We start from the raw sequence: 16566 nt of genomic DNA on the forward strand, positions 1-16566 counted from the left end.
TATGGGGCCGGTGCTGTGGCGCAGTGGGTTAGTGCCCCAGCCTGAAGTGCCGGCATCCCATATGGGCGCCGGTTCTATTCCCAGCTGCTCCACTTCCAATCCAGCTCTCTGCTATGGCCTGGGATAGCAGTAGAAGATGGCCCAAGTCCATAGGTCCCTGGACCCACATTGGAGACCCAGAAGAAGTTCCTGGCTCCTGGCTTCAGATTGGCACAGTTCCGGCTGTTGAGGCCAATTAGGGAGTGAACCATCAGATGGAAGACCTCTCTCTGCCTCTCCTCTCTATGTGTAACTCTGACTCTCAAGTAAAGAAAATAAATAAATCTTTTAAAAATATATATATATAAGGTTTATAAAATATAAACTGCATCCATATAATACCTACTATTTTTATTATTAGCATTAAAAGATGTTATTATCTAGATGTTATTATCTAAATAAAAATTTGTGTAGCTCTTCTTATGTACTAGCTGGACATATCCACAACAAATAAGTACACATATACAACCTATGACTAATGTAAAATTTCCTTCCAAATGCAATTACAATTATATTTGCTTAAAAGAAAATCTCTCTTAAAGCTTAATCTAATTATATTTAATCCTATTCTTTTAAAAATATTTTTTATAATTTAATTCCACAAAGTGAGGGAAGTAGTTAACGTTTTATTTTCTTCACATATCTTCTTGACTAATAACTGGATACTAATATATTGGTTTTTGATTACTTATTTTGAAAGGCAGAGACAGACAGACAGACAGCTAGATGGATGACAATCACAGAGAAATCTTCTATCTGCTGGTTCACTCCACAGATTCCCACAACAGCCAGGGCTAGGCCAGACTGAAGCCAGGAGCCACAAACTCAATCACCCATGGGTGTCAGGGACTCAGCTTCTTGGGTGTGCATTAGCAGGAAGCTGGAATCATGAACAGAGCCATGACTAAAACTAAGGCACTCGGATACAGGTTGCGGGCACCCCATCTCTGCCCTAGACGCACACGCCTACCTTCTTTATTCTTTGCACTTGTTTAGTGTTTGCATTTGTTTAGTGTTATGCAGGATTCTGATAATTCACTGTGATTTATCTTAACTTTGTTCACAAGGCCTTTAAGTTCATCATTTACAGAAAAATAATATCACTTTACAGACATAAAACTAAATCTCATGGCCTTAAATTTCAAAAATTAGTTTCTTGGATTAAGGTTCCCAGCCTACCTTGATTACTGCACTGTGTTGCTATGGCTAGAAGGCAAAGTAAGCATAAGGCACTCACAGAAAGAAAAGTACTCAGATAGTAACTACTGTCAGGGATCACTTTGAAATAGTACACCTTGAAGATAATTAAAGGAGGTGATTGGCAAAACCTTCTCCCCTTGCAGCTCTGGCTAGTTATGCTCCTGTGGGATAAGGCAGCAACATCTCAATTCAGTATCAAAGTCCACCTTGAAACTTAGATAAAATCTCTAGTGAAAGATATCAGTCAAGGAGCCAATTTATGATCCACAATATCAGAGTTCAAATCGAGACAGAAAAATTAGAGGACACCAGTGGGGAAACCTATAGTTTAAACTAAAGATTCCAACTAGGCCTTCATCTCTTGATTTTTGGGGGTGAAATTGGCAGCATTTCGAGAAAGTATAAAACAGTTTAAAGGGGCCGGCATTTGTGGCGCAGTGGATTAAAGCCCCAGCCTGTAGCGCTGGATCCCATATGGGCGCTGGTTCTAGTCCTGGCAGCTCCACTTCTGATCCAGTTCTCTGCTATGGTCTGGGAAAGCAGCAGAAGATGGCCCAAGTGCTTGGGCCCCTGCACCCAACCTGGAAGATGCTCCTGGCTCCTGGCTGTGAATCAGCTCAACTCTGGCCATTGGGGATTGAACCAGCAGATCGGAAGACCCCTCTCTATCTCTTTGGCTCTACCTCTCTCTGTAACTTGTCTTTAAAATAAATAATTCTTTAAAAAAAAAAAACAGTTTAGAGTAACATTTAGTGGCTGAACAGGTCAGGAGACTAATCTAGATAATGTAAATACTCAATAATTGATTCCATTGTCTTGGGGTTTTCTCCCACTTCTCTTCTATAGATACAGCCTGGAACTGTTATGTAACTGCCCAACAGCAATTTGAAAAGATCAATGCTTCCTTTTATGCATCTACTTTTATGATATTTATTGCCAACAAGGGGAACAAAGATAAGTTTATATAAAATGGTAGCAGGAAACACTTTTAATCTATATTACATTTCTCTACCATACATTATGTTTTATTTCCTTTCATTGTGACTCAGGATAGAATACTGTTTTTAAAGATTATTTATTTATTTGAAAAGGCAGAGTTACAGACAGAGAGAAGGAGAGACAGAGAAGTCTTCCTTCCACTGGTTCACTCCCCAAATGGCTGCAACAGCCAGAGCTGGGCCAATCCGAAGCCAGAAGCCAGGAGCTTCTTCTGGGTCTCCCACGCAGGTACAGGGGCCCAAGCACTTGGGCCATCTTCTATTGTTTTCTGAGGCCATACCAGAGAGTCTAATTGGAAGAGCATCCGGGACATGAACCGGAACCTATTTGGGATGCTGGCGCCGCAGGCGGAGGTTTAGCCTACTATGCCACAGCTCCAGCCTCCTAGAATACTATTTTAATCCTTTATGTTTTAACCTGAGACAATCTGACCCTGTTTCCCCACAGAACTTCTTCTAAGGCATCATGAAAAAATATTATTTATGATTAGCATTAAAGAGCTTAAGGGCTAACATTTTGAATGCTTGAATGATTCAAGGTTGCTAAGATTCATCACACTCACAATAAGTACCTGGTTGTGGACGTAGCTAATTGCCAAATTTTATTTACCCTAAATACCACCAGCAGCAAGTCACCCCACAGCTTAATGCTGCTGGTGGCTCTAAATGGGAGAGAAATAATGTTACTTGGACCAAAGTTATTTTTATATATTTTATGATTCACTTACATTGTCTCAGATACTGATGTTAAACACTGGATATTGGATTCTCTTTTCAAACAAAAGAAGGTGAGAAACAAAGCTAAAGATATGTTTAAATGTCATGGTAATAAATCCCATTCAAATGTATTTCATTCTTGTTTCAGTGAATATTTCTAATTCTACACAAAAGACACAATAAATTCCCATCACAGAGATTTTCCCTTGGCAAAGTTTAGTATTCTGAAATAGTCTTTTAATAGCAGTGCCCACATCCTCCTAAGTTATAGCAGCAAAATAATAGCACCATGATGTATTATCCCCTTATGGTAACAGACACCATCGAAGCTGAACTGCAATTTGGCACACGACATTTCCATACTAATGTAATGTGACAGTGTTATTATATTCATTGTTTTCCATGCAAGCATAGCCATATTCATCTTCTGCAACCTGACATTAAATTAGCTAATATAGTTACATTCTATTCTGGGCCACTGCGTGAAAGCAGCAAAGGATTATTGTATATCACACTGGTTTGATGATTGTGAGTGGGGTATGCAACCATGAAGAGGTGACAGGCAGAGTTTGCAGAATGATAGCATACTCTTAGCACAGACCTGGCACATAGAAAGCACTCAATAAATGATCACAACTAACAGAACACTCACAAATACCCCCAAAACACAATAATACATTATTGCCCTAGGACTGCAAAAGAACAAAAGGTAGTGTCCAGCTCAGAGGACCAAAGCAGTTTCCATGGGATGAAAAAGGAATTATATTCCTTCAAGCACAGAGTCCAGGTGGAATGAGTGCATTTCCCAGGTGGAGAAATTAGCATAAGCAATGGTGAAGAAATTAGAAAGTGTAATGCTGTTCAGAAAACCATGAGTCAGTAAATTGAAAGTAGCACGCCATATGGATAAGGTTCTGCTATAGATAAGTATGGAAATAAAGGCTAAGGTCAGACCATTTAAAGCCCACAAACTCCAGATTGATGAATTGGGAGAGTACCCCTTGGCCACTGAGGACATACCAGAATTGTTTTTGCAGGGCTCCTGCATCTAGCTAACACCATTTTAGTAACTAACTATTATCACCAATTATATAAAACATGCTATACAAAACATTGGGCTTATGAGTCGAAAACGAAAAAAGGGAATATGGTTCCTAGGAAAATTATACACTCTTATAGGGTTATTAGGTCAGACAAAACTAACCATATGATAGAATTCATATGATAGAGGTGCATATGATTATTGAAGGAGAGTGGGTAAGTGGGAGAAAATCAAGAAATTACTATGAGCCAGAAAAGTGATACGGGGGACCTAAAACTTGGTACTGAAATGAGAGAGTTGAGGTACAATACTACCCCACATACACACACACACTGGGAGAGAGGGAGAGAGAAAGGGTGGGGGGAGTGAGAGGGAGAGGGAGAGTTGGGGGAGAGAGAGAGAGAGAGAGAAAGAGAGAGAGAGAATTGCTTTGTCAATGAGTAGATCACTTAGATGGCAATCTCCCAGGGAAGAAAGGGTTTCACAAACACATTTCTTTAAAAAGCAAAATAGCCTCTGGCATCACTTTGCATAAGTGCTTCTTTTTTGAAAGGTTCCTTTCTGTTCAATTAATTAGCGTGATTTATCCAAGACTACACTTACAAGCTATAAAGTATTCCCATCTTCCCATTGTTAATTATATCTCCAGGCTAATATAAATAAAATTTTCTAACTCTTTGAAACTTATCAGACATATGACATTTAGAATTTCTATTCTGAGGAAGTGAAGTATCATTTGTAACATTGTGCTCTTCAACCCTATTAAAAAAGTTTTGTTCGTATTTTCTTTTGTTGGATTCTATGAAATTAGAAGCTGCAGTCACAGAATTTATGGATAAATAACCAAGCAAGGCATGAAAATTCATTAAGAAATGAAAAATTCTAAATGATTTTTATGTTAAGTCAACTTCTAAGCAGAAAAATAGCTTCTTAAAATCCTAGAAATCACACGAATTCTATTTGGGCCGCCTACAGAACAACAATAACTGTGAACAAAAGATTTATTTTGATCAATTTAAAAAGGAAAATGTGGCATGTTACTTGTATGGCCATATTGACAGCATGTTTTCAAAGTAACAATTACTACTGTGTGTTCTACAAATTATAATTGACATGAAAATAAGATTAGTTGTTAAATATTGATTTTACCTACATCTCCTCACCACTGGAACTGCAATGTACAAACCAAGGAACCATTTCACATTTCCAGGAAACCCACTAAGATATAATGACTTGTTCAAAATGCATGTATTCTGAGAGCTCTCCAAAGTAATTTTAATGCTGATTTGTGCAAAAGGCATATCAGGAGACATATTTACTGAATGACATTTACATATTTATAAGAAAATAACAAATATCATTGTCACCACCATTGCTATCATCCAAGAGTAGCATTAAAACTGTGTTCCACACAAGGTCAGACCTTGACATTCGTTTAGGAAAAGTGTAATAAATACCTACAGACAATTATGTTCTTCTTATTTAACTGGTATCGAAAAATAAACAATCTGATGCAACCAAATGGCAACTGTTCTGTATTACATGGAAACTAGATTAAGCAAAGTTCTGGAGAGAATGTCCTTTACCAAAATGAAAAATATTTTCATACCAAAAAATCCTTCTTAACTACCACATGTGGCCATACATCTGTCAGGATAATAGTCAGGATTAAAACTTCGCTACAGTAAAATCATAACAAATTTTCAGTCTTCTGCTTCTCCTTGAAAAAAAGCTATGTCCTTTTACACAAGGCAATAGCAAATGTAAGAAGTTAGTACTCTATGGCTATGCATGCATATCATTCTTAAAACCATTTATAAGTATTTTCTTTGCCTTGCTTATGTATATGTATTAATGAATCTTTGTGTAACATTATTTGTAGAACTCCAAATGGTGTTATTGTTTTCAAGTATGACTTGATTTGCAGAAACACAATATTTATAAAGGTCTGGTGATTTGGATACATGTTCACTGCTCCAAGTTTACTATAATTCTATGGAAGGTGACACTGATAGGATGGAGACTACTATTTCTTCATAGCTACATGGCCATTAATGGCCTCTTCTAAGTATGATTTAACTTTGCATTTTGCTTATATTTGTTGTTTATTCTTTCTAGGGCAAATTTTTTATAATACTGAGATAGCTGGTATATTGTACTATATTACTAGGTTGCAACAATTCAGCTCAGTACAATATTTAGTCTGATCCCACTTGACATATGACATATGTACCAAGTCATATGAACAGAGTCACAAATACACAAATGGCAAAATAAAGAAATCTTAGTCTTACTCTAAGTCCATATTTAATTCCAGCCTATCCTGGAAAGCCCAAGCCTTCAGTCATGGCATCCCCTATACAATCACTCAAAAGCTTTCACTTACATGTTGTATCACTTGCAATAGAAAACATGCACTCTATTTAACATCCAAGAGACTCCATCAAGAATATTATCTTACTATACAGAATGCAATGTTTTGTGCAAAATGCTTTTATCATGTTGATGAAATACTATAAAATCGAGTGTATTTGAAATTAAGGAGCAAAACGTCATCACAGTTAAATGCACTTCAAACCCCTTGCTGCTATGGTATAGCTTTGGAACCAGTAACTATGAAATAGTTTAGGCACCGTGACATAATATGAATGCTGTGTTTTATTGTCATTTTGTGAGACAACAGGGAGAAAACGACAAGGGAAAAATATCAGGAAGAGTACATGACGTACAAAGTTTAAACACTGTTTTTAAAGGAAAAGATAGTATTTGGCTTAAAGAAACAGAGAGAGGGAAAAAGAAAACAGGAGAATTGAAACCATTCCCTAAAACCACAGCCTTCAGTTATAATTGCATGGAATTAAAGGTCCTTTGAAAAACTAAGGGGCAATCGTCTTATGTAACAAACAAGAAAGCTTTTTGTTATCAGTAAAAATGAAACAAAGCTAAAAGATCACAAACAATTGAAAACCAAAGGATCATCACAGGATTTAGCTAACAATATCCTTGAATAATAATTCAGTGCTTTAAAAAAGTCCTTTCTTTATAAACCACTACTTTCCTTGGTCATGACAGAACAACTTACTCAGAACACGAGGGCTCCCAGATTCAGATCCTGAATACCAAACAGTAACTGGAATTAACTGTGAGTATCAGTCCATACTCAGCTACTTACGGTCATTGCAGAGTGGCCCACTGAAGGAAGTCATGCTACAGTCACAGCTGAAGCCATCCCACTGCTGTAAGCACACGCCCTGATTGGAACACGAGTCCTCTTGGCAGGTTGTGCTGGGCCCTGGGAAACAAACGAAAAAGAAATTTGGGTTCTTAACACAATCTAAAAATTGTTTTATACTTGAGCTAAATTACATATAGTAGTTGCCAACACCTCAAATGACTTTGTCCAAACTAGTTTGGAAAGTTCTAGTTCACACACCTAAATTAGGAACTGAGAAGTTATAACGTGAAGACTTTCTTAGGTTTCAAATACAGGACAGAATGTGTCATAATAATAAACTAAAACAGCAAATAGTAAAAGCAAGCACACAGCTTCTAGTATGATCATGGTAGCAGGTAATCTTATTACAGCACCAATAAGTCTGTCATTTGGATTTTGGAAAATAAATGGATCTCCTTAACTTCTGACCAATGAATAGAGACACTATGAGTAATGGAGATTGTAACTTCATGAAACTGAAATAAAGATCAGCAAAATAACTGAAGCGAGTTATGCAAAAGTACCCGAGAAGATCCACAAGTGTCCCTGCACAAACCAGGAATAAAGCTATGATTGCTGGGTGTTTTGGGTAGGTATGTTGGCAAGTATCGATTCACATGCTTAAACAATGTCATGCAATTAAACATATAACAAAAAAGTCTGTATAAATGACATGCCCCCATTTAACATACAAGTGAAAGAATGCTAATCTATTTCTAAAGAATCATAAGTAGAACACTGAAAAACAAAGAACTGAAAAAACTATGATCAAAGCACTAAAGGTAATCACTATACAAACATATTCAAGACTGAAAGCCTTTTAAGCAAACTAGGCTACAAAATGAGGTTTCTTGCACAACGTTCAAGAATGTTCAAGAAAAAATAAAGTCTGAACCCAAATAACAGTTACTGCAAAAATGTAAAATGTTATTTTAGGGTTTCCACTGTGTCAAATGGGGTTTCAGTCTTGTTTGATACACACAGGGCTATCTACCTTGCAAGTCAGCTTTCATCAATGCAACTTTGTCAGCAAAATAAAAAAAAAAGCAAAATATAGTAAATGTTAGTAAGCAATACTGAAATGGGGCCAACACAGAAGAACGTTCAGATTCAAAAAAGCATGCTGCTGTAAAAGAGAAGAAAATGCTATGTTCAGCAAATTAATATTAACAGCCATAAATTTTAAGAGAAGCCAAAAATGAGAAAGCAGTAATTTATTAGAATTTTACAGTATATATGTTGATATACATAATGCTTAATTGAGCCAATGACATGTAATGAAGGAAAACTGAAAGGGCTTTCATTTTTTTTTCCTGTCTTGCATAGATGTGAATGCATTACCAAAGTGACTATGTTGCCTGTTTAGAACATGCAGTACCATTTGTCACATGCAGAAACGGTGGGTGACAACTCCGGTCATTGGCAAACCAATTACCTCTTTCTGTTTTCCCCTCTAGATCCTTTATTGTTTTGTTAGAATTAAGACTTAAAACTCGGGTGCCAACCCTTCAGTGCCAACAGATGGATTCTGGAGTGACACACGGTATCAAAATGTGTAGTATCATTTGAAGTGGATGAAAGAAGGATGGAAGAAACTAACTGTAATACAATCCTTCATCATCAAGAAAATGTCTGTAGGATTTCAGAGGGAAATGCTCATCCTTGCTCTAATCAGGTTGGGTTTATTCCACGTAAGGATTTCAAAGTTATATCTGTGCTTCCTATACCTGCAAACTTGTCTTTTTCTAGACTTCTCATGAATACCTTTTTTTTTTCATGAATACTTATTACAGCATGACCTCACTAATAAGGACTATCTTTGAGAAGGGTGAAAAGACAATGAAGTCTACCTCAAGAGCTTCAGAATATAAATTAAACATTTTTTCTAGTAAATACAGTCTTATGGGTTTTATGAAAATACAGACATTGGCCCAATTAAATGCTGTTAATAGTAAGAGGCTTTGAGGTGCCTGTGTTAGCGAATAAAGTGGAATTATCTCTAATTAGCCTCTATAAAATAATGCTTTTGCAAAGCACTTTTTAAACCTTTACCTTATAATCATTTTTGTATTACAACCTTCTCAGTAAAGGTATTTTTCCTTAAAAATTAATGAAGTTAGCCTAATATAGGTGAATTTTCTCAAATTCAGATACCACAATAGTGCAAATCCTAATTAGACTTTAATCCTAACAGTAACAACAACAACTGATTTCATACATACTACTAGTATTAATAATAATCTCCCAGATTCTGGACACTTGGATAGATATAAGATTTTTTTCAACTACTGCATCAAAGAGCTAAGAATTGCTCAGTTATTATTGTTGCTCCAACCCATGAGAAGTACCTAGTCTGTTTATTTTTATCCTTGATGTTGGAGACTAAAAATAGTCATTTTTAAAAAATAAAATCCTCAAAGCGATATAACATCAAATATCTCTTCCTGAGATAAGGTAAGGAGCAGGAAATGGTGTCTGCCCAGTCTAGGTCAGATGCTGTTTTACTGAGTGGCTATGTGTTCCCTGATTTGTGGAGCAAAAGGAAACAGCAGAAATAGGAATTAATGAAGACCCATATCTTTGTTTTTGCCTATTCCAATAATGATCAGAAGTGCAATTTCTACACAATGCTAAACTCTAAAAATAGTAGCACTGCAATTCTAAAAATGGATCTGCCCATATTGTAGAACAGTAACTCAGAATACTTGCCAACACTCTGAGCATAAAGACATGCTTTATTTTTATTATTATTTTCATTATCATGACATCTTTTTTATTTCAGGTATTCCAAGAGAATGCATGTCTATGCCTGACAAGACACATTTTTCAGAGTACTCACCTTTTGAAAACAACATTTAAACATTGACAGGCATTAGCACAAGACATAGCTTTCAAATTTATTTTCCCTTTAGTTACATAATGTCCCTTTTATTTTATTACTGAATAAAATTGAGAACAAGCCAAAGGACATTTGTATTAAGTGATTAAAAATAAGCACATTTTTGAAAATGGGAGGAAAATGAAGGTAAAACTATAATCTCCAAAGAAAGAACACAGCAAAACAGTCAGATGTCTGGGCTTTCAAGTAAGAGAAACTTGGGTTTGAAGCTTGTATTATCCACTTATTAACTGTATGATCTTGAGATGTCACTACATCTCTGGAGCTCAATTTCCTCATCTCATAAATGTGATGCCTAATTTATAGTTTTGAGAATTAAATGAAATAGCACATTGCCACAGGTGCTTAATCAATGGGAGCTATGATAATCAACAAGGGAATAATTCTTTTCCTTTTTTAAATTTTTTTTTTTTCATTTTATTTGAAATGCAGAGAGAGAGAGGGACAGAGGGAGAAGAATCTTTCAGGTGCCATTTCACTCCCCAAATGTTCTCTGCAGCTGGGCCTGGGCCAGGCTGAAGTCAGGACCCCAGAACCCATGCCAGGTCTCCCTCCAGGCGTCAAGGACCCAAGTACTCAAGACACCATCTGCCGCCTTCCAGGGTGCACATTAGCAGGAAGCCTTATCAGAAGTGGAGTATCTGGGACTCAAATCAGGCACTCCAATATGGAGTGAATGTTCCATGAAATGCTTGTTCCAAGAGAAGCATTTCTGTAGATTTTTATAAGACATTTTAGGGCTGTATGTTACAGTTCTAACAAAAGATTATCTATGAAAAGTTTCACGGACTTTATGTAGAGAAGACATATTGACGTTTGGGCACTGCTCACTGGTTGATTTCCTGTCTCTGTTTTATGTTATAAAAATGCAACCAAAGCAGTACCTGTCAAAGTCAAGTCCCAAGACCAACAGCACCAGCATCACCTGGGAACTTGTTAAAACTTGTAAGGGTCCCACCCAGACCTAGTGAATCAGAAATCCTGGGGCTGGTGTTCAGTAACTGGGCTTTTAACAATTTTCCAGGAGATTCTGATACAGGGTAATGTTTGGGAACCATTAAACGGATTAAAATAGGGCTCAATGCATTTTATAGATAAAATATATTATATATATAATAAATAAAATTTTTATAAAAAGTGGCCTACTGAAATGTATTAGAAACGAAAAGCAGCAAGTGAGTACTGAGGGAATAAAAGAACTTTTTGCATACAAAGGACACTAAGCTTTGCAGGTAACTGGGTAGAAATGACACAAAACCTTGACAAGTTTATTAGTTGTTTATGCCAGATTTATACTGTTTACATTTAAACAACTCAACCTAAATGCAGAGTGTTAATTACTAGAGACAAAGATGGGTGGGAAGGATAAAAGACATTTGGATTAAAAAATTGGAGAATGGCTGGCACAGCGGCTCAATAGGCTAATCCTCCGCCTGTGGCACCGGCACACCGGATTCTGTCCCGGTTGCCCCTCTTCCAGGGCAGCTCTCTGCTGTGGCCAGGGAGTGCAGTGGAGGATGGCCCAGGTGCTTGGGCCCTGCACCCCATGGGAGACCAGGAGAAGCACCTGGCTCCTGGCTTCAGATCAGCACGGTGCGCCGGCCGCAGCGGCCATTGGAGGGTGAACCAACAGCAAAGGAAGACCTTTCTCTCTCTTTCTCTCACACACTGTCCACTCTGCCTGTAAAAAAAAAAAAAAAAAAAAAAAATTGGAGAATGGGGCCGGTGCTGTGGTGCAGCGGATTAAAGCCCTGGCCTGAAGCGCTGGCATCCCATATGGGAGGCGGTTCTAGTCCCAGCTGCTCCTCTTCTGATCCAGCTCTCTGCTATAGCCTGGGAAAGCAGTAGAAGATGGTCCAAGACCTTGGGTCCCTGCATCCACGTGGGAGACCTGGAAGAAGCTCCTGTCTCCTGGCTTCAGATCAGCACAGCTCCAGCTGTTGAGGCCAATTGGGGAGTGAACTAGCAGATGGAAGACCTCTCTGTCTCTCTCTCTGTCTCTCTCTCTGTCTTTCTCTCTCTCTGTCTCTCCTCTCTGTGTAACTCTGACTTTCAAATAAATAAATAAATCTTTTTAAAAAAATTGGAGAAGCTGGGTGTGGTTCATTTTGACAATATATTAATGTGAGATATTAATAGAGGCAGTGGGAAGAAGGCCTTATGGGAACTGTATTGCTACCCAAAAATTTTTATTTTGTAAATTTGAAATTAATAATGAAAACATTTACATTAAAATATGGCAGCTAAGTGATTCCAACATGATTTGTGTTGAAATGTCAAGAATCAACAACCTCCAGAAAGATAATCTATCTATAATTTAATCACTAGTCCCACAACATGTAAATCTCATCAATTTCACCAAAGATAGGTACATTTAAGACAATTCTTAGTAATCGTCAAAGGTAAAAACAATCATAAATTAAAAGTGTTAGCTTTGATATTAGAATGAAAGAATTAGGAAAGTTTCAGGATAGAAAGGCAGGAGCATGGTAATATTTTAAGAGTAAAGAAAAGGAAGTGAAAAAGGGTGAGAATTCCTAAAACTCAGATATTGAAAGCATCTTAGATAAGGTAAGGAAGAAGCAATGTTCTAATGTACTGAATGTATTTAAATAGTAGATTAAGGCTACCCAGGAGAATGTAATTAGTCATCATAATAAAATAACTTAATAGATTATGTTGGAAAACACCACCAAATATCATAACTACAAATATCTTTTGTTAGTACATCTTGTTCCCATTTATCTTTCCTTCCACCCACTCACTCACATCATATGTCAGCAGTGGGGATTTTGTGTATTTGTGTCTTATTTTCTATCTTGTGGGTAGTTAATTGTAAATGTGTCTGCCTCCAAGAAATGGTCATTTGCCAAGCAACTTGTAGAAAGGCGTATGTTTGAGAAATACTTTTCAAATGAGTTTGTAGCAACTTTTTCCTTAAAAAAATAACTCTACATATTCTCATTAATTATACCATCTCTGAGAACCGAAGTCATTTCCCACTTCTTTATTTCCATCTATTAGAGGGAATTCATTCACTTAGCAATTTTGTGTCATTTGCTAAAATGGTAAAAGGAGAAAACACATAATTTCTCTTCATTTTACTGAAGTGTTATTTCAAAATGTGAAACAAAAAAATAAATGTAACAATAACATTAAAAATGAATTCAACAAAGGCTTTAACAAGCTTCTCCTCTGGCATTATTAAAACACAGCCTGAATTTCACCTGATTTTGCAGGGAAACATATGCTGCAGAGAGAAAAAAACAGATTTTCAAATACAAAGTTCCTATGTACTTAGGTAATTGCTATATATAATGGGATTGTTTTGGCTGACAAGAAATGATTTATAATCACCTGGGTAATAGGAATTCATACTTCTTTCTTCTGCACCTCCCTATGATATTTTATTTTATGAATCCAAATTTTTCAAAATGGCCTAAACCCTGTACAACATTAAAGTAGTAGCAACACATCCTGAGCTACACAAATCATGACAGTGTGATTAAATTACATTTATGGAGTGGAGGGAGAATTGGCTCAAATGATCTCAGGTGTTGAAGTGAAAATGTTCCCAAATATAAGTAGCAATCATGGCCTGATAGCACAACAGAACAGGAGATATTGGAGTGCATTGGTACAGTATGGAGTATGAGCTTTGAGGAATACAAGAGACCTATTTCTACTAAAGCAAACTGATAATATTCAAGATACACTCCTGCTGTCAGGTATACACAAATCAGTTTGAGATTTGAGAGTGGAGGGTCTGAATCTCATTTTTTGTTATACTTTATTGAATGTAGATTTTTAAAAATGGACTAGAGTTTATTAATATTGGAACAAGTTATTTTGTAGTTTAAATGGGTATCTAGTTAATATCATAAATCAATGCAGAACAGACAACATAGTAATTAAATGAACTGTTGAATGCAAAGAAGCAGAATATAACAAAAGTCATAAATAGACCTCTCATTTTACAACAGGCATTAGTGTGGATACACAAACAGTCTGGAAAATTTAAGATCCATGGGATGAACTCCCCAAGTGGGAGTTCAACCAGTTAGAATAATTTTACTGGCTAGTGAGACCTGGTCTCATTTATAGGGGGACTTAGAATTAGGTAGAGTATAAATACAGAGATCTAGTACCTTCACATCCTCTCTCAATCTGCCCATTGCAGAAGAGAGCATCTGAGATGAGGTCTGGAAGCCGTCCATTTAAATCAACTGAGGCCAGGCAGCCTTGAAAGCCTTCCTTGGCGTGGACAAGTTTTGGCAAGGATTTGTATGTTTCTTTAGCCACTCCTCCTATGTACAGGTCACCTGTGGAAAGATCAAAGTCTTTGTCACAAAAGTGAAATGGTACTGACTTTAAATTTATAGTAGGATAGGGAACAAAACTCTGAGGATTATTTTTTCTTACGTTAATTAAAAAGCAAGTTTCTGACTAGATACTTTCCTTAAAATATATTGGCACTAGAAGAAATTTCTGAAAGCTACTTCCACAGAAAATTGAAGGAGTTGGATATGGTGTGGCCAAGTGGCAAGAAGAGATGCCTGTGTGGCCATGAAGATGCCAACCTTTGCACTGAAATCAGGACCAACGCTGTAGCATAGCAGGTGAAGCTGCTACCTGCAGTGCCAGCATCTCATATGGGCGCTGGTTCAAGCCCCAGCTGCTCTACTTCTGACCCAGCTCTCTACTATGGCCTGGAGAAGCAGTAGAAGACGGCCCAAGTCCTTGGGCCCCTGCACCTGTGTGGGAGATCTATAAGAAGCTCCTGGCTTCAGATTGGTGCAGTTCCAGCAGTTGCGGCCATCTGGGGAGCGCCAGTGGATGGAAGATCTCTCTCTCTCTCTCTCTCTCTCTCTCTCTTGCTCTCTTTCTCTCTCTCTGCCTATGCCTCTCTGTAACTCTGACTTCAAATAAATAAATAAATCTCTAAAAAAAAATTCGCAGCCCAGTTATTTACCAACTCTATGGCCTCCAGAAGTTTCTCTGGTTATTAGTAATACATTTCTTTCTAAAGACTTATTTACTTTGAAAATCTGAGTTACAGAGAGTGAGGAAAAGACGGAGACAGAGATCTTCCATCTGCTTTCCCCAGATTAGCAGGGAGCTGGATTGGAAGCAAGAGCAGCAGGGACACAAACCATATGGGATACCTGTGTTGCAAAGCAGCATAAGATGGTCCAAGTGTTTGGGACCCTGTCAGTCAAGTAGGAGACCTGATGAAGCTCCTGACCATTGCACTCATCTGGGGAATGAATCAGCAGATGGAAGATCTGCAGGCATATGGGATGTCTGCATTGAAGGTGGCAGCTTTTCCTGCTACAGCACAACGCTGGCCCCTAGTGCACTCATTTCTAAAATGAGAAGAGTAGGATCCATCCCATAGAATTGCTACCAGGAGTGAATTAAATGAAATATTGGAAGCACCTGTCAAAGTAAACATACATGAGCGTCCATGGGCATTACCACGCTTATCCATTGCTTAGAGAACTCTGGGTTGTTTAGCCACACAGAATTTCTCTGTAATGGCAAAATGAACTTCTGTACTCTCCCCAGCTTGGACCCATCTTGCTTTCTTCCTCACTACCTATATCTGTTTATAGCCAAACATTACACCCTTCTTCAGGTGTTTCCTCTTCGGGGAAAGTGACACCACTTTCAACTCTATGATGCTTTGAGGTCTGTTAGAAAGTTTCCTATTTATTTTCCAAACTTTATTGCAGATTCTAATGAAACATTTTTTCTCAGATTTATAATCTCTGTGTCTCTAGGTTTGGAATCCCCCAACTTTATCGATAACAACTTAAAAAGAAAAAGCAGTTGCAATCCACATTTGATTTTTCTTTTCTTATTGCAGCTCATTTACCACATCTGGGTGACAATCAGAAGGTATAACTCATTGGCTCTAGTAAACACTTTACCAATGCAGAAAACACGGGAATGTTCTCATAATACACCGCTCCTGCCTACATGTTCTGTTAACAAGCTGTTCTTGGCTACACCTTCAAGTTCTCATGCCATTGAAATTTTCACTCTGACATTGGCCATTGAATCCAACTTCACGTCACTTGACCCATCTTTCCCCAGTGTAACACAAAACCCCTGCATTGCTAATGTTGATCCAGGCCCCTCTGTGTTGTTTTCCATGAGACTTAAAAGAAAGGAGAGCTGAAAGACTATTTGTTGAGCCATGAGTTTGGCCTCCAACCCTGAAATGCTGTGTCTTCTGCCAGCATCCAATGAACAGTATTAAGCTAACCTATTAGCTTCTGAATACAATAAAATCAAGACACAGATCTGACAGTCTGAACTGCATCAGTGAGTACGTTGAAATAGTGACAATGAGGCTTGTTCAAGTCATTTAACCTTAAAACCTAAGAACATTGGTCCCTTGACACACTAACTAGAGCTCTAAGCACAGCACAAGGATGCCCCTGATCATATG

The 16566-nt window shown here is 37.6% G+C and overlaps 1 protein-coding gene across 5 annotated transcripts in view; it reads right to left on the reverse strand.

The window, feature by feature from the left end:
• Nucleotides 1-16566, reverse strand: part of NRXN1 (neurexin 1) — a 1232227-nt gene that overhangs the window by 595913 nt on the left and 619748 nt on the right. For all 5 annotated transcript variants that reach the window (XM_062209424.1, XM_062209423.1, XM_062209422.1 and 2 more), the window contains 2 exons: nt 14258-14431; nt 7169-7288 (listed from right to left, as the gene is read on the reverse strand). In XM_062209424.1, coding sequence (XP_062065408.1) covers nt 7169-7288; nt 14258-14431 — 294 coding nt within the window. The remainder of the gene's footprint in view (nt 1-7168; nt 7289-14257; nt 14432-16566) is intronic.

This window comes from Lepus europaeus, chromosome 13 (genome assembly GCF_033115175.1).
Source record: "Lepus europaeus isolate LE1 chromosome 13, mLepTim1.pri, whole genome shotgun sequence".
NCBI lineage: Eukaryota > Metazoa > Chordata > Mammalia > Lagomorpha > Leporidae > Lepus > Lepus europaeus.